This window comes from Balaenoptera musculus, chromosome 19 (assembly GCF_009873245.2).
Source record: "Balaenoptera musculus isolate JJ_BM4_2016_0621 chromosome 19, mBalMus1.pri.v3, whole genome shotgun sequence".
NCBI lineage: Eukaryota > Metazoa > Chordata > Mammalia > Artiodactyla > Balaenopteridae > Balaenoptera > Balaenoptera musculus.
Window position 1 is genome coordinate 10,229,401 of NC_045803.1, and position 19,161 is coordinate 10,248,561.

General features: G+C 48.3%; 1 protein-coding gene across 1 annotated transcript; it reads left to right on the plus strand.

Moving 5' to 3' along the window:
- The first annotated feature begins 901 nt into the window (after positions 1-901).
- Positions 902-19,112, plus strand: LOC118884678 (optic atrophy 3 protein homolog). Its single transcript, XM_036832428.1, has 4 exons — positions 902-906; positions 12,297-12,298; positions 17,348-17,679; positions 18,445-19,112. Exons 3-4 carry the CDS (start codon positions 17,365-17,367, stop codon positions 18,568-18,570), a joined length of 441 nt encoding a protein of 146 aa, XP_036688323.1. The 5' UTR covers positions 902-906; positions 12,297-12,298; positions 17,348-17,364; the 3' UTR covers positions 18,571-19,112.
- The last annotated feature ends 49 nt before the right edge of the window (positions 19,113-19,161 follow it).

The window sequence follows — 19,161 nt, forward strand, 5'->3', positions numbered from 1 at the left end:
GGAGGGTCTTACCAGCTCCGATGCCCCATCGGGTGGCCTCTTGGCCCTCCCTGCCCGCTCCCGCTTCGGTCACTCCCCACCCACAGGAGCTACTCCCTGGAGACGCTGCTATAACCCTGCTGTTCGAAGATCTCAGAGTCTCCCCCTCAGTCTACGGCAGCAAGGCACCATGAGACGCCTAGTTTATATAGTCTACCATATTCATATTTATATAATAATTCACAATTCACCCTATATACGTAGGATAAATGCTGTGTAATTCATGCATTATGTGACATAATGGAATATAATGCCACATATAATGGAATATAAAAATATTTTTTGTGTAATATGTCACATGACATTATAAATTCCATGTTGTGTGTATTGTGTGTGTATACATTTACCACTGGAATGAAAATTTCGCTAAATAACTACCTTTAATATGTGCAGTGCAGTTTGATATTTCCTGTTGTATTGCATTTCATGAAGAAAAACTACAGCTGTATATATATGTATCATATATACCTAATATGTATCATAACCGTATAAAATCTATTGTGTGTATTATATAACACATAATATATATTAGCATCATATATTTTATATATTAATATCGTATATTACATATCTTTTTAGAACAAAAGTTTCGCTAAACAATAACTGCCCTTACCGTGTGCAACGCACTCTGTTACTTTCTATTCACTTTTATTCTATTTCGTAAAGAAAAGCATACACATATGTATGGATTATACAAACCTACATAAAGCAAGCTGCCTTGGGCCACAGTGAAGACTTTGGCTTTTACTGTGGGGTGAGCGGGAGCCACGGGAGGTGCTCTGAGCAGAAGAGAGATGTGAGCTGGCTTAGTTTTAACAGGATCCCCAGACGCACTATGGGGGGGCAAAGGTGGAAGCCGCCAGCCCAGTGAAGAGGCAGCTGTGATTGTCCAAGCGGGAGGCGATGGTGGCTGGAGCAGGCGGAGACAGTGGAGGTAGACAGAAGTGGGATTCTGGGCATATTAATATATCAAAGATGGAGCAGACAGGATTTACTGAGTGATGGGAGGTGGGGAGTCATTGATGGCTTCAAGGTTTTTGCTCTGTGTATGGACAAGGGACATACTGGTGCTGAGATGGTGAGGCTGCAGCAGAACCAGTGTGAGGAGATATGGACAGCCTTGCCCTTCCCTAGCCCCTGGTCGCCTCAGATTTGGGAGCCCTCTGGCAGGCTTTGGTTATTTGTTCTGAATTGCAGCCGGCGGGGGCTGGGAAGACAGTCCTGGCCTCTCTCCTCGAGCTGTGAAACTGACATTCTTTATCTCGCCGGCGCCTCCATCGGGCACGCTACTGGAGTCCATTGGGACGTCCTGGAGGAAGGAGGCAACTGGAGGTGGTGGGCTCGGACTTGGGACTCTGGTCTTAGGGCTCCCCTCACCCCTGGAACGGCAGCGCCCAGGCCAGGCTTCCAGAGGCCCTCCACTAGTAAGGGCTGATATGGACTTGGGGCGGGGGTACAGCGGGCTCCGTCACGTCCAGATGCCTGCCTCACTCGGAGGCCACATTCTTGTGCCTTGATACTTATTATTTTTGCTAGTCTCTTCCTAGGTTCAGCCATTCCAGAGAAACCGAAGTCCCCTCCCTGAAAGGAATCCTGTCTCTGGTTGGGGGCAATGTTGGCAGAACCCTTTTGGGAGTGATCTGGCATGCCACCTTTGTGGGGCACGGACGCTGTCCCCCCCTTCCCTCTTGCGACAGTGAGCGATCGGCACACACCTCTCTGGCCAGCATGAGCGTTTCCTCAGGGAGATGCCAAGTGCTGAAAGAACCGCATACGTTACAAACATTTATAGTTAATATAAAAATGCCCCCTAAAATCTCTGCGAAGTGTCAGAGGAACTGTCAACACTTGCAATTATCAAACTTAAAAATTTTCAACCCAAACAAGTGCACAGTGGAATTTCATTATTCTTTTAATTTGCATTTTCTTGTTTTACCTGTAGGCTGAGCGTCTTTTTGGCCATTTATTGGACGTTTGTTCTGCTTTTGAAAAATGCCCTGTTTTCATTGTCTGAAATTAATGTTCGTTTCTGGTGTGTTTTGTCCTACTGAAGTTTTTTCAATTTTTTTTTTTTTAATTTTATTTTATTTATTTATTTATATTTGGCTGTGTTGCGTCCTTCGCTGCTGCACACGGGCTTTCTCTAGTTGCGGCGAGCTGGGGCTACTCTTCATTGCAGTGCGTGGGCTTCTATTGCTGGTGGCTTCTCATGCGGAGCACGGGCTCTAGGCGCACGGGCTTCAGTAGTTGTGGCACGTGGGCTCAGTAGTTGTGGCTCGTGGGCTCTAGAGCGCAGGCTCAGTAGTTGTGACGCACAGGCTTAGTTGCTCCATGGCATGTGGGATCTTCCCGGACCAGGGCTCGAACCCGTGTCCCCTGCATTGGCAGGCGGATTCTTAACCACTGTACCACCAGGGAAGTCCACCTGTCCCCTCCTGTCTTGAGGGCACTGCCCAAAGTCGTGCCCACCAGAAACAGAGGATAGGCACTCAGCTTCCTGAGAGCAGAGAAGGGCAGGCAAGAGTAGAGAGGGGGTCTGGGAGCAGAGGGAAGTATCACAGCCCCAGCGTTCCCCAGCTTTCCAGGGGAGCATGAGACCAGGACACCCAACACCAACCAATCACGTGCAGTTACCTCATGTGATCTTGCAGTTTGGGAGCTAAGGTCCTGGGCTTGGTGAGTCACACTCTAAGCATCGGGTTGGTTCCAAGGCTTCTGTCTCCCTTCCCAAGTGTGACTCAGATGGCAACAACCCCCGGGACGGCAGGTGGATGGGCTGCCCTGCAACGTGGAATACTGCATGTGACTGCGAGTTAGTGCACGATTCCCACAGGGCGGGTGGGACGCATGCTCCTGGGAGAAGTTCACTTTTGGATCCATAGAGGTTCCAATTCCTAGGAAGGAGATTGCTCTTGTTCTTTCCTGTTCTGTAACATCTGTTCATAAAATGTAATCAACCAGTAGGAAAAGAAGAAAGTCCCACATTTCTAACCAGTTAATAGTACGATTTGCTTTTCATCAAAACCAGATCAGAGTGTGTGCCCATCAGTATCAGGCTTGTTCCATCAAGCACGTCTTTGCATGAGAACACACCCAAATCTAATCACCAGTCTTCATTTTATTCTGTAAAATACAGAGAAGAGAAAACTTGACACCCAGGTCACCACCAGCCCAGGTTCAGAGACAGGGCTTCCCCTGATCTGGGAAGTGTCTGGGGGACCCTTGAGGGGGGCAGCAGGCCTCAGTGCGGTGCAGTGGCCCTCCGGTGATTTCCACCTGGTTGTGACTTCCAGCGACCAGGAGCTGAGCCTCTTTTCCACCCCCGTGCCTGCCAGCGTTTGGAGTCGGCCACTCTTGTGAGACACGCAGGAGACTTCCCATCACACACATGTGGGCATCTGGGACCTGGAGCGGGGGAGGGGCTCAGAGGAGGGCAGAACACAGGAGGGGCTGCCCCTGACGTCACTTCTGGAACTGTGGGAAGGGACTTTGAAAGCCCCAGCCCCTCTCTGTGTGGATGAGAAGTTCTTGTGCATACCCTTCACTGGTGACAGGGAGACTGGGCCCAGAGAGGGCAGGACCCTTGTTTGAGGTCACACGGTGGGAAGCTGGAACGCAGCTAAGTTAATGGCACAGATGCCCTGTCCGGTAGCAGACAAGCCCCTCCACGGAGGGCAGAGCTCCCGGGAAGGAAGGAGAGAGAAAAGGGTCTCTGTGACCCCCAGAGCAGAAAGGGAAGCCGCCGGCGGGGCCAGGACCTACCTAGAGTTTTCTAGGTGTATGTTCTGCAGTCTTCAGCCTCTGACTTTTCCGGGTTCATGGGGATGACCATGAACTTCCCCCGGGTTTGGCAGCACCTCTGCGTGAGGCGGTGGAAAGGGTAGAAGTCTCTGCAGCAGCTCCACTTCCGGTGCTTGGGGTCCAGCGCCACAGTGCCACAGAGCCGCCACGGCTCCTTTCTCACCACCAGCACCTCACCTGGGGGCCAGACACGGCTCAGCGGGAGGGCCTGGGCGGAGGGCCTCTGCCTGAGCCCTGCTCCCGTCCCTTATCCCCCTCGCATCCGTTCATTTTGTTTTTTTTCAGCTTGCAGGATCTTAGTTCCCCGACCAGGGATTGAACCCGGGACCTTGGCAGTGAAAGCGCGGAGTCCTAACCACCGGACTGCCAAGGAATTCCCTTTTCCCTTGTCTTTTGGGTTTTTTTTTTCTTAAATACCTTTATGAAGATAGAATTCACATATCATATAATTCACCCATTTAAAGCATATAATTCAGTGGGTTTTAGTATATTTACAGGGTTGTGCAATCAGCACCACAATCAATTTTGGAACATGTCCATCACCCTAAAAGGAAACCCCGTGTCCATTAGCACTTGCTCCCCATTTCCTCCGACCTCCCCACACCCCTCAGCCCTGGGCAGCCACCCGTCTGCTTACTGTCTCTATAGATTTGCCTCTTCCGGACACTGACCTCACCATTTTCCATTTCCACCAGCAGTGTATAAGAGTTCTCATTTCCCCACATCCTTGCCAACCCGTGTTATCTGACTCTCTGATTACCCCATTCCCTAGTGAGTGGGAAGTCGTATCTCCTTGTGGTTCTGATTTGCACTTCCCTGCATCCATTCATCCTTTACCCAGCGCTGATGTCCAACGTCCCATTCGCCTCTGTCCCCAGAGCAGTCGTGACCCCTCTCCTCTGGCTGCCTCCTTCTCATCCGCATTCTTCCTGGCCCAGGGCCGTGGGTTGGGTGCTGAGCTCTCCAGCCCTCAGTGGTCTCCTGCCCTTGTGCGCAGGGTTACCAATCGCTCACCTTGGGCGCCCCAGTCACAACCAAAGAAGTACACTTACCTGGTTCTAGGGCTGCAACTAATGTCGCTGAAGTTGCTTAGGCAAGTAGAGAAGAGAAGACGCGCTCGGTCAGGGTTTCAGCCCTGTTCTCCCCCTCACCTCAGGCAATTAACTTCACCCCTCTGAGCCACACTTTTCCCATCTCTAAAATGGGATTGTCTGCTTCATGGGAGTGTCACCCAGATTGAAAGTGGCTGTCAGGTAGTGGGGTTGAAATAAGGGATAATAGAAATGCTTCGCCAGCTGGGCCTGTGGTAGGATGGGACTCTTTATTTATTTATTTATTTTTGGCCGCGCCGCGTGGCTTGCAGGATCTTAATTCCCCAACCAGGAATCGAATCCCGACCCTCACATTTCTCCTCCCTCCCGGGAAGCCCTCCCTACCCCCCTGCACCCATATTCAGCGCAAGGGGCTGGCATGGGAGATCCACACAGACGACCCCAGAACCCGGGGGTGGGAAGTGGGTCAGAATTCCACACTCAGGTTGGCGTTTCAGCTGATCACGAGCACGGAGGTGGAAGTTGAGCCCCTCGCTGCTGCCCAGCCACCCCAGAGGGGTCAGACCCGTGCTCACCTTTAGAGGGATGGGGCCATCGCTGCAGGAATGGGAACCGCAGGAAGAAGAGAGCTGCAGGGGAGAGAGACGTGAGGGTTGGGGAGCTGGGCCGGAGGAGGAGGATGGTGGGGAGAGGCCTGTACCTGAGAAGATAAGGAGCCCAGATCCCCCGCTGACACTGGTCCTGGGCCCTGTCCTGCGTCTGGAGGCCCCTGGTTGGCACATGTTACGGAGGCCAACAGCACTTGGGGAAGACAGCTTCTGTCTTCTGCCCTCTGCCCTGCAAAGTCAATCACCAATGAGCTCCAGATGCAAGTAACTCCCTTGGTAATAAAGAATATATGTAGACGTTACTACAATTCCTAACACAACCCTTCAAAGTCATTCATAAATTCCTAAAGGATGGGTGTATGTTTGTGATGCTGATGGGATGACTCAGACCGAGCCAGTCACCAGAAAGACCTAGACGTAAGGTATAGATATAGAGGGCTGTGATTTTGTTTTTTTTAATTGAAGTATAGTTAATTTACAGTGTTGTGTTAGCTTCAGGTGTACAGCAAAGTGACTCAGTTATGCATAAACATTTGTATATATATTCTTTTTCAGATTCTTTTCCATTATAGGTTATTACAAGACACTGAATATAGTTCCCTGTGCTGTAGAGTAGGTCCTTGTTGTTTACCTATTTTATACATATTAGTGTGTATGTGTGAATCCCAAACTCCTAATTTATCTCTGCCTCCTACCCCCAGAGGGTTGTGATTTTATTTTATTTTATTTAAATAAATAAATTTATTAGTTGCGGTGTGTGGGGTTTTTAGTTGCAGCATGTGGACTTCTTAGTTGCAGCATACATGCGGGATCTAGTTCCCCGACCAGGGATCGAACCCGGGCCCCCCTGTATTGGGAGTGCAGAGCCCTAGCCACTGGACCACCAGGGAAGTCCCAGGTTGTGATTTTTAAACTAGCTATATTGGGAGCTCTGGAGATTGAGTTCAGTCACTTGGCCGAAGATTTCATCACTCTTGATGAAACTGAGTGCTTCCTGGGTGGCAACCTGAGTCCTGTTCTGATTGCTGTTCTGATACAGGGAGAGAGCAAAGGAAGCTCTGTGTTCCCTCCTAGACCTCACCCTCTGTACATCTTTTATAATAAAACTGTAATTGTAAGTATAACGTTTTTCAGGGGGTTCTGTGAGTCATTCTAGCCAGTTATTGAATCTGAGAGAATTGTGAGAGCCCTGAATTTGCAGCCAGTGAGTCAGAAGTGAACATGGCCTGGGAAGCCCACTTGTGGCTGATGTCTGGAGTATGGGCAGTCTCGTGGGACTGAGCCCTTACCTTGTGGGGTGTGCACTAACTCTGGGTGATTACCAACAGGACCGTATTGCAGTACACCCAGTAGGTGTTGACCAGTTGGGGGTGAAATAGAGCAGTACCTAAACCAATTTCTCATTACCAAGTTACCTTTTCTTTTTAAACTGAGGCAAGATATACATAACATAAAATTCATCATTTTAACCATTTTTAAGTGTACAATTCAGTGGCATTAAGTCCATTAAGTGTATTCACAATGTTGTGCAACCATCACCATCTATTTCCAGAACTCTTTCATCATTCCAGACAGAAACTCTTTGGCTCTTAAATAACCAAATTAGCTGCAAATAGGGGCCTTATTCCCCTCTTCAGAAAGTAATTACAGGGATAATAAGTTACTGCTATTCTTTAACTCTTTGAAGGGGAGGAACAAGGGGTTCTTCCGGAGGGAAGTGAGACAGAAAAGGAAGGAAGTCTTTACGGGGTATGTTAGGGAACATGTTACTTCTGTAAGTACCTGGGGCTCAGTCTTTCAGGGACCCTCCAAGAGACAGTGAATAAGGTACCCCAGAGTTTGCCCCCTCACCCCTCCAGGTTTCCCATGAGTTTTGAGTTTTAAGCTTAGAAGATGGACACATCACACACCAAACAGTGGCCCCACTTCTACTTGACCTGGAAGGCAGCATCAGGACGCCTTGGTGATTGGATGGAAAGGACCTTCCCAAACAGCCATGCTAGGCAGAGGGGTGTCCTCAGGGACCATGGGCTAAATCTTTGTGCATTCCATCCTTAGCTTCTTAAGAATAATTCCTGGAAATGACGCCGCTGGATCTGATCATGCATATGTTTTGAATTTTCCTCTTTGATTTAACAAACAAGTCATCAGTGTTCATAGGAGAAAACTTAAAAATCATAGACCACCACCAACCAACCCATCTCGCAGAAATAATCGGCTCCTACGTTTTGGAGTATTTTCCACACATACTATGTATTTGTTTTTTGTTTTTATTTATATTTCAGTTTTCCCCAATATTTTTATTTGGAAAAATTCTCCAACCTACCAGAACAATGGAAAGAAATACACAATCAACACCCAAGTGCCCTTACTGGATCCATCCCTTGTTCACACTGTGTCCTGTTTATGTCCTTCAAATATCTAGGTCTACATCTATACCCATGTTTATGTCTTCTATCATGCTGCTATAACCAAATACCATAGACTGGGTGGCTTAGACGACAGATATATATTTTCTCACATTCTGGAGGCTGGGAAGTCCAAGATCAAGGTGCTGGCAGATTCAGTTCCTGACGAGGACCCTTTTCCTGGCTTGCAGACGACCGCCTTCTCACTGTGTCCTCACAAGGCAAAGAGAGAGAGAGAGCCCTGGTGTCTCTTCCTCTTCTCATAAGGACACTAATCCCATCATGGGGTCCCTGCCCCCAAGACCTCATCTAAACCTAATTACCTCCCAAAGACCCCACTTTCAAACACCATCACATTGGGGGTAAGGGCTTTAACATATGGATTTGGGGGACACACAAACATTTTAGTCCATAACAGTTTACATCTATATCTTTGTCTCTATATATACACAGATTTTCTTGCTGAATCATTTGAAAGTAATTTGCAGATGCCATGGCACTTTGTCCTTAATTTTTTTTTTTTTTTTTTTTTGGCCATGCTGTGTGGCTTGCGGGATCTTAGTTCCCCGACCAGGGATCGAACCTGAGCCCTCGGCAGTGAAAACGCCAAGTCCTAACCACTGGACTGCCAGGGAATTCCCCATCCTTAAAAACTGAAGCAAGTGTCTTCTAAGAATAAGGACCTTCTCCCACATAATCCACAAACCACTATACACTAAGAAAATGATTAATAATTTCATAATGTCATTTAAGAAACTGCTTCTTTTCAAATTTCTCCAACAATGTCAAAATGTCTTTTGTAGATTTTTTTTCCCCCTCCAATCCAGGATCCAATCATGATCCACAAATTATATTTTATAGTCACATCTCTTTAATCTTTAAAAATCTAAGACAGTTCCTTAGCTCTTTTGGATTTTTATGACTTTGGGTTTTTGGAACTTCCAGCTCAGTTGCCCTGTAGCAAATGACCCACACTCTGGACCATAATTAGATTGAGAGTGAACATTTTCAGCAGGAAAACGATGTGTGTGGTGCTGTGTCTTTCCCTTGGCAACTCCATCAGGACACGATGTCGGTGTGTCCCGTTTCTGATGATGCTGAGTTTGATCACTTGGTTCAGGTGATGACCACCAGGTCTGCCACTGGAAAAGTGCCCTTTGCCCTTTTGTAATTGGTCAGTAGTTTATTTATTCATTGATTGATTGATTCATTCATTCATGTTTTTAGCAAATATTCTATGAATATCATCTCTGTGCCCAGTCCTGTGCTAGGCAGGGCTGTGCTGGGGACACAGTGGTGACCAAGACACTCTGGATCCTGCCTTCTCGAGACTCCCAGGTCATGAGGGAGACAGTCCATCCACAGGTAGTGACGACCCAGAGTGCGTGGACCTGGGATGGGGGAACCTGCATAAATCGTGATGGACCCAGCCTGGGGGGTCACGAAGGACTCCCAACAGGAGGAGGCATCTGAAAATTCAGGGTGGGTGTGGAGAGGAGTGAGTGTTGCAGGCAGAGGGAATAGCATATGCAAAGGCCCAGGGGTGGGAGAGAGCAGAGGGGTCTGGGCACTGAATGAACAGGTGGAAACTGCCAGAGCATCAGCCATGGGGTAGATCCCATTGGGCCTTGTGGCCATTTTAAGGAGTCAGGACTTTTTCTGTGAGCAAGTAGAGACTACTGCAGTAGGGTTTTCGTAAGGAGAGGGCTGTGGCTTCGGTGCATTTTTATTTTCTGGGACCATCACTCCGTGGGGAGCGTGGATTGAGAGGACGAGGCTGAACAAGTGCAGGCTGGGGAGCTGCAGGGGGCGGCGAGGAGCAGAGACTGGGATTCATCAGATCCGGTGACTAATCAGGTGAGGGGGCAAGGATCCAAGATAACAGTGCTCAGGTCCCACGAGTATTGTGTCTGTGCGTGTGCACGTGTGTAATTACACTAAATGTTTATTTTTATTCTCAGTTTAAAGAGCAAAACATTCTCTAAGGCTTTATCATCAAAGCAGCAATTCCAGCCCAGCCCACGCTACCCACGCTGTACCCTTTCTCCTGCCACAAACTCTTTCAGTCCTTTTTCTCTGTTTCTAAGTAGGTGCTTATCCTGCCTTATCTCGGATTTTTTTGTCAAAGCAGCTTTAAGTGAGGTATAAGCTTTAAGTGAGGGGTATAAGTGACACACAATACAATGCACGTATATAAAATGTATCATTTGATGGTTTAAATTTTTTTTAATTTTATTCAAGTGCAGTTGATTTACAATATTTAAATATCTATTTTTTCTATATATAAAATACCTCTTTTATGTACAGTAGTGTGTGTTATTTGATGTTTTGACATACGTATGCACCCGTGAAACCACCACCACATTGAAGATAGTAGACACATCTCATCACTCCCCAGTCTCCTCAAGCCCCTCCCTCTGCCCCTCTCCCCTCCCCCTGCCCCCCTCCCCTCTCCCCTCCCCCTGCCCCTCTCCCCTCTCCCCTCCCCCTGCCCCCCTCCTCTCTCCCCTCCCCCGCCCCTCTCCCCTCTCCCCTCCCCCTTCCCCCTCCCCTCTCCCCTCCCCTGCCCCTCTCCCCTCCCCCTGCCCCCTCCCCTCTCCCTGCCCCCCTCCCCTCTCCCCTCCCCCAAGCAACCACTGAGCAGCCTCCTCCGGCTGCAGATCACAAACGTCAGGTTGCACTCATAGAAAACAAACTATGGTTACCAAAGGGGAAAGGGGGGGAGGGATAAATTTGGAGTTTGGGATTAACAGATACCCACTACTATATATAAAATAGATAAACAGCAAGGTCCTACTGTATAGCACAGGGAACTGTATTCAGTATCTTGTAATAACCTATAATGGAAAAGAATCTGAAAAAGATACGTATGTATAACTGAATCACTTTGCTGTACACCTGAAACTATCACAACATTGTAAATCAACTATACTTCAATTAAAAAAATTAAAAATTTCAAGTTACAGGGCCCATGGAGGAAGCAGGATCCTTCCTCCACAGTTGTTTTTCTTTGGCTTCTTGCAGTGAGGGTAGCTCAGGGGGTGGCAGGAGACGAGGCTGCGGCTGAGGGTGCCCCTTGTGTGGAGTTCCGCAGTTTTGTTTTTTGTTTTTTAATTGGTGTAAAATTCACATAACATAGAATTAACCATTTTATAGTGAATAATTAAGTGGCATTTGTACATTCACCACATTGTACAACCATCACCTCCATCTAATTCCAAAACATTTTCATGACCCCCAAAATAAGAGTTGGTACTCATTAAGTGGCTACTGCCCATCCGCTCCCCCTCCAACACCTGGCCACCAGCAATCTGATTTCTATCTCTATGGATTTGCCTGTTCTGGACATTTCTTATCAATGGAATCATACAATATGTGAACTTCTGTGTCTGGCTTCTTTCAACTTAGCATCATGTTTTCGAGGTTCATCCATGTTGCAGCAGGTATTAGTACTCCATTTCTTTTTATGGCTGGATAATATCCATTGTACGGATAGACCACAGTTTGTTTATCTGTACATCTGTCAATGAACATTTGGGTTGTTTCTCCTTTTGGCTGTTGTGAATAGTGCTGTGTGAAAATGGATGTAACTGGCAGTCATTTCTAGGCTTAGAGAATCTGTCTGGAGGGCAGTGGAGCATCTTGGAGGAGGGTGTGGGCTCTGACACTGAAATTCCTGGACTCAAGCCCTAGATCCACCTCATACTATTTGGATGAGCTGGAGTTCACCGTATGTCTTTGTGCTTGACAACAGAACTTCCTTTGTGGGATTATTACAACATCGAAACAGTTAATACATGTAAAACACTTAGGGAGGTGCCTAGCGCAGAGGAAATACTAGCAAAGCATTGAATTTTGTCATCATCAGTGAACACTCTGCAATGCCAGCAACAGAAACCATCCTGGGCCAACGGAAGCAGAAAAAGAATATATTGGAAGGATATATTGGAGACCAAGGCTAGGAAAATCAGCAGGAATCTTGGAGGTCTATAGTTCAGGACACCAATGTTGTCACTAAGAGACCTAAAATGTGTAATGGCACCTAGAACAGGGGGTTATTTCTTGCTTGTATAGCAGTTCTTGCAGGGGAGTCATGTGGCAGGACAGCCCTCTTCCTCTGCTCAGTCATTCAAGGACCCAGGTTGATGCAGTCCCACCATCTTCAGCTTGTGCCTTTCAAGGTCACCCTGGGGGTCATGTCCACTCCAGCCAGAGGTCAGTAAAGAGCATGAAGGAGGAGAGCACAGGTTTTATGGACCAGGACTGGAAGTGGCACTCTATTCACTTCACCTCAATTCCCCTTGCCGGCACTTAATGCCCTGGCCACACCTAACCCCAAGGGGCACTGGGAAATGTAGTCCCTGGCTGGGCCAACACTTGGCAGCAAGGCGTCTACCCCAGGTTGCCGTGAGCACGAGACACTGGTGGACTCCTGAGGTCAGAGGACTGCTAGCACCGTGGGTACCACCCCACATCCGCCCTTCACCTGCCATCCTCCCTCCTGCATGACTCCTAGGCACTCCTGGCATCCTTGATACCTTGCTCAAGATTTCAGGTCCAGGGACTTCCCTGGTGGCACAGTGGTTAAGAAGCTGCCTGCCAATGCAGGGGACACGGGTTCGAGCCCTGGTCCAGGAAGATCCCACATGCCGTGGAGCAACTAAACCCTTGCGCCACAGCTACTGAGCCTGCGCTCTAGAGCCCATGTGCCACAACTACTGAAGCCCACGCGCCTAGAGCCTGTGCTCCGCAACAAGAGAAGCCACCACAATGAGAAGCCCGCGCATTTGCACAGCAGCATTTGCCAGTTTCAGTGGGAGAGACTCTACTTTTTTCTTGTTTATTTGTTTAAACAGCTTTATTGAGGTATAATCTACGTGCCATAAAATTCACCTGTCTTGAGTGGACAGTTTATTTTTAGTAAATTTACGTAGTCGTGCAATTGTTACCACAGTCATTTTAGAACATTTCCATCACTGAAAAGATCCCTCAAGTCCATTAGCAGTCACTCCCCATTCTCCCCTCCCCCAGCCCCTGGCAAACACTAATCTGCTTTCTGTCTCTATGAATTTACCTATTCTGGACATTTCATATAAAAGAATCATACACTACGTGGCCTTCTGTGTCTGGCTTCCTTCACTGCGCATAATGTTTTCAAGATTCATCCCTGTCGTAACATGTATCAGTACTTTATTCCTTTTTATGTATTAATAATACTCCACTGTATAAATATACCAGATTTTGTTATCCATTCACAAATTGATGGACTTTGGGGTTGTTTCCACCTTTTGGCTGTTGTGAATAACGCTGATGTGGACATGTGTGCAACTGGCCGTTGTTTTGAATACAGTTATTCTAGTGGGTGTGAAATGGAATCTCACTGTGGTTTTGATTGGTATTTCTCTGCTGACTTTTTTTTTTTTTGGCTGCGCCATGTGGCTTGTGGGGATCTTAGTTCCCCGACCAAGGATTGAACCGGGGCCCCCTGCAGTGGAAGCACCGAGTCCTAACTACTGGACCGCCAGGGAATTCCCAGCTATTGTTGAGTTTTAGAGCTCTTTATATGTTCTGGAACAAGTCCTTTACCAGATATATGATTTGCAAATATTTCTCCTAGTCTGTGGCTTTCCTTCTCACTTTCTTAATCTTATGAAATTCCTTTTTATTTAACAACTTTTTTTGAGGTATGACTTACATGCAATAAACTGTACTTATTTTAAGGGTTCACTTTGATGGGTTTTATCACAGGTATTTGCCATGAAACCACCACCATAGTTAAAAATATTTCCTTCACCCCCCCAAATTTCCTTGTGTTCCTTTGCAGTCCATCTCTCCATCTATATCTGACCTCAGGGAAGCACTGACCTGATTTCTATCACTGTGCATTCATCAAAATCCTTTTTTTTCCAAATGGCCAAAAAATATAATTGTTATTCTTTTTGAACTAATTTTTTACTTTTAATTGTGAAATATTGCAGACATAGAGAAAATACTATAACACCCATGTACCTACCACTTAGAATTAATAGATATTAACATTTTGCCCTATTTGCTTTGAGTTTTTTTCCCTTTTCTAGGGACTAAAGCTAAAAAGCCTCACCCCGTTCTCACTTGTTCCTCCTTCATCTGTCCTGAAGTTGCTGAGTATTATTCCATGTGAGACTTTATACTTTTCCTGAATATATATGTGTGTCCATAGTGCACGTTCTTGTTTTTATCACGCTGTTTGTATCTTTTGGACCTTGTATTTCTTCTCGTTATGTTTGGGAGATTTTTCTGTGTTGAAATACATAAAGCTCATTCGTTCTTTTAATTTTTTTCCTTTGTAAATCATGAGATTTATTAGTAGTGAAATATTTCAGAAGTGTTGGTAAGTTGGCAAAAGCATGCCTGGGGATATAAGACACTGCTAGGGAAGCAAACATGAGTAATTTCACCATTTTTGCTTTGTTTTGTTTTAACTACTGTGCTTGGCAAGCATAGCTTCATTTGTAGATTGTGACATAAAATCCTCCTCAATTTCAGGCTGAGATTCCCTTTTGAGCCTTTACCTTAAGAAACTGTCTAGATTTATGGAGGTAATTGACATATGGAATTTGAATATTTTTTAAAATTGTGGTTAAAATCATATAATAAAATTATATTATAAAAGACTCTCTTAACTGCTCATCAAATTTTGTTTTTTAAACAAAAAGGAATGTGGGGAATTCCCTGGCCGTCCATTGGTTTAGCCTCCGCGCTTCCACTGCAGGGGGCATGGGTTCGATCCCTGGTTGGGGAACTAAGATCCCGCAGGCCCTGCAGCGCAGCCAAAAAATATATATAAATTTTAAAATATTTAAAAATTAAAAAAAAAGAAAGGAATGTTCTGTCATCGTGTCTTTGAGTCCCTTTAACACAGGCCATAGTCGTGCCCATCCCCTTCCCATTTTGAGTGGGGGCCTGGACTTTCTCAGTCCTGGATTCTGAATCCATTTTGCCTTCTAACAAACAGACCCTCAGGGAGAATAGAGAGTTCAAGGTTCCATCACGACCCTGCTTCCTGCACCCAGGCAGGAGCCTGGGGGACATCATAAGACTGGGGTTCCTTTTGGGAGGGGCCAGTGTAGTTTCCCAGCAGGAAGAGGGTTAAATAGGCAGTCAAGACACCTTGAAGTTAGATGTCTCAGGCTCATCTGACAGGTGGCCAAGGCCATGTCTGGCTGCCCATGGGCAACAGGGAGGAAAGAGACTGACCAAGGGCATGGCACCGGACAGTGGCATTTCTCTGGGCCTCACCAGATGCTGCAAGTGAAACTCACTTGGAAGAGATCAGGAAGGTGGCTGGACAACTCTCGTTCATTTGGGTCATGAAAACTTTTTTTTTTTTTTTTTGGCTGCGTTGGGTCTTTGTTGCTGCGCGCGGGCTTTCTCTAGTTGCGGCGAGCAGGGGGTATTCTTTGTTGCAGTGCGTGGGCTTCTCGTGGTGGCTTCTTTTGTTGCAGAGCATGGGCTCTAGGGTGCAGGCTCAGTAGTTGTGGCGCTCGGGCTTAGTTCCTGCACGGCGTGTGGGATCTTCCCGGACCAGGGCTCGAACCCATGTGCCCTGCGTTGGCAGGCGGATGCTTAACCACTGCGCCACCAGGAAAGCCCTGGGTTATGAAAACTTTTAACTGGATTACAATATACCTAAAGCAAAGTGTACACATCCTAAGTGTATAGTTTGATAAACTCACAGAAAGAACAGGAAACAGAATATAACCAGCCCCCCAGAAACCCTACCATGCCCCCCTTCCAGTCACTATGCCCCCCAAGGGTAACCACCATCCTGACTTGTAACCCCGTGGATTGAGTTTGCCTCTTTGGGGACTTTATATAAATGGAATCACACAGCATGTATGCTTGTGTGGCCTCTTTCACTCAACATTGTCTGTGAGATTCATTCAGCTTTTTGTATGTCGTTGTGGTTCATTTGTTCTCACTGCTGTTGAGTGTTTCACTGTGTGCATTCTTTTTTACCAATCCTTCTATGGGTGGGCATTTGGGTGGTCTAGAGTCTTTTATTCATAGCACTGAGGCGAACATGCAGGGACATGTCTTTCAGAGAACATGTGACAGGTTTCTGTGGGTGTCCACCCAGGAGCGGAATTGCTGGCTCATAGAGCATTGAATGCTAAATTTAGGAGTCGCTGCCAACCAGCTGCCAGAGTGGGTGTCCTCAATTACCTCCTCCGAGTCTGAGTGTGATACATCTTTGGCAGCACTTAGGATGTGTGGGTTTTTCATTTCAGCCATTCTGGTGTGTGTGTAGTGCTTTCTCTTTGTGATTTTAATTAATATTTTCCTGACATGTAATGGAGGTCAGCATCTTTTCACATGTCTAGTGGCCATTTAGATTTTATCCTCTTAGGTGATTCAAGTCCTTCTCTATTGGCTGGTCTGCCAATAGAAGTGGTTAACCTCTTAGTGGTTAGGATTCCAGGCTTTTGATGCTGTGGCCGGGGTTCAATCCCTGGTGTGGGAATTGAGATCCCACAAGCCGCGCTGTGCAGCCCCCCCAAAAAATAGTCCTCCTATTCCTTTGAGGAATAGGAGAACTAAAGCTGGAGGTGGAAAGATGGACTTCTGTCTTGCAATTTACCCCCTTCTATGTAGTCTAAATGATCCCCCCCATGTGCATGTTATTCTTCTAACTTAAAGGAAGAAAACCTAATTAGGTCAGCCTGGTTGTTGTGGAGGATGGTTGGAAGGGGTCAAGTATAAATGTTTTCAGAAATTCATCCCTTAATGAGCCCAAGGAACCTTATTTTTCCCATCAATTCGTGTATCAGTGGATGAATATTAATTATTACTGCAGTGAATCAGGTTTCAACATCAACTCTAGGCTTATGTTGCATTTACAAGTGATCACAATGCTGATAATCCTTGTTCACATGAGTAAGTGATTAGATAAGGAAGGAGTTGGCGTTAGAGCAGGCGCTCCAGCCCTGAGCTCCGTCCAAAGCCCCAAACCCCACAGTGAACACACGTCAGGACAGAGCGCAGCACCTTCGGCTCCACCTTCGGGGGGAGGGAAGGAGCCTGGCAGGTGGGTTGTGGGAAGGGCAGAAGGAGCAAGCTTTACACCCGCCCTGGACTTTTGACCGCTCCCACCCCTTCCTAGAGATTGCGGCCCCCACTCTGGACCTCCCCTCCAGGGCAGCAATTCTCATCCCCAGCCGATCACCAGAATCTTCTGGACGTTTTCAAAAGATGCCCTCAGGGCCACCCCTGGCCAGATAACTAACTGGGCACTCCGCGTGCGAGGCCCGGCGTGGGTCTTGGTTAAGGGGCCCGTTCCCCGCTGGCGCCCGCTATTCTGGCTGCCGTGTCGCCATTGCTCCGACCCGGACACCAAGGCGTCGAGGGGCGGGGCTTGCATTCCCCAGCAAAGATCCCTGACCCCTGTCTTCCCCCGCAGTGTACCACTGGGCCGAGATGCGAGCCAAGATGCGCCTCATGGGCTTCAATGCTGAAGCCGTCAAGCCGCTGAACGAGGAGGCGGCCGCCGAGCTGGGCGCCGAGCTGCTGGGCGAGGCCACCGTCTTCGTCGTGACCTGCAGCTGCCTGGTGCTGGAGTACTGGCGCCACCAGGCGTATCAGAGTCGCAAGGAGGGGGAGCAGCGCGCCGCCTGGGTCACGATGCGGGACGAGGTGGACCGCCTGGCGCTGGCGCTGGAGGCCCTGCAGGCGCAGGTGCAGGCGGCGCCGCCGCGGGGCGCCCTGGAGGAGCTGCAGGCGCAGATGCAAGAGGTGCGCGCCCAGCTCTGCGCCCCGGACCCGCCGCCCGCGCCCCAGGCAGATCCCACGCCCGAGGAGTAGGAGGCCGCAGGGCCCTGGTCTCAGACGTGACTGATGCTTGGGCTGCCATGTCTGTGCCCACTGTCCCTTCCTGAACCGGCCCAGCTAATACCACCAGGTCCCTTTAGGGGCAGAAGGGATCCTGGACTGGGGCTGATCCAACCAGGCTTCTGGTCACCTCCCTACTCACCTGTCCAGTGAGGGGTACCTTCCACTGGGACACCCCCATCCACCGGTGGAACGTTCCAGCCCGACCCCCACCCCCGCTCTCCCCCCCCCCCCACCGCATCCACTGGTTTAGCACTTTGGAATGGAAAAGCAGTGTCTTCCACTGGACCCCGCCCACCCACCAATAGGAGGGCCAGCAGGGCACATGGACCATCTAATTTTGTCACTCACACCTCCAACTTACCTGAGGAGTGATCCTTTCCCTGGGACCCTCATCCATTACACCAGGACACCTCTTCCCACTTCTTCACTGGTACCGACATTGCAGTGAAAATACAGAAACCTCTGATGGACTTCCCCACCCCTTGACCTTCCATCTACCTCACTCTTCCGGGGGCGCAGGGAGTAGGATGGATCTTGGTGTGCATTAGCTCCAGTGAGTCACCCTGTGGCTCCTCTCGTCCACCACTGGTGCCTTGACTGGGGTCCTCCCCTCTTTCAAAGTGGATCATTCCAACAGATCCTCCCTCCACCCCTTCCTCCATCCAGATCTCCTCTTCAGAGTACTCAGAGATTCCCCCTTACTTCTTGCCTTTGAACTGGACACCCAGTGTCCACCCCAGTCCTTCACGCAAAGGCTTCCTCCAGTGGGACCACCTGCCCCCTCAGCCCTGAAGTTCACCACCTCCAACCAAATGGAATAATTCCACCAGGTAGTGTTAAGTGTTACCTACCTTGCCTACCCCCTGCCAACCCATTGAACCATTAAAGGGGATGTGTTATGAGCTCTGTTATTTCTGAATTCTATTTTTTTTAGACTGTAAATGTATAATTTAAGGAGCTCTGGGGGAACGTCATTTTGAGAATGTGTCTGAGAACCAGGATGTACATCTGCAAAATGGGTGGCAGGCTCACTAAAATTAGAAGCTGGGAGGGTTCTGGTGGGAAGGGGCCAGTGTCATCCTTTGAGCCCTTTCCCAGATGGGGAAACTGAGGCCCAGGGGAAGCAAAGGGTCTTGTCCAAGGGCACACAGTCAATGAGGGACTGCCCCTGGCTTTCTCTAGGGTGGTGAAGTGGTTGGGGCAGGGTGGGAAGGAGTGAGGAAGCTGCCTGGTGAGGGGCACAGAGAGGAAGGGAGGCAGGAAGGCCGAGAGGGGCCAGAGGCCACCCTAGCTGCAGGAGTCTGAGGGCAGGTTCGGGTGGGAAGAAGGAAGGTGAGGGGAAGGCAGATTACTGGCGGAGGGAGGGACACGCCGCCATCCTTG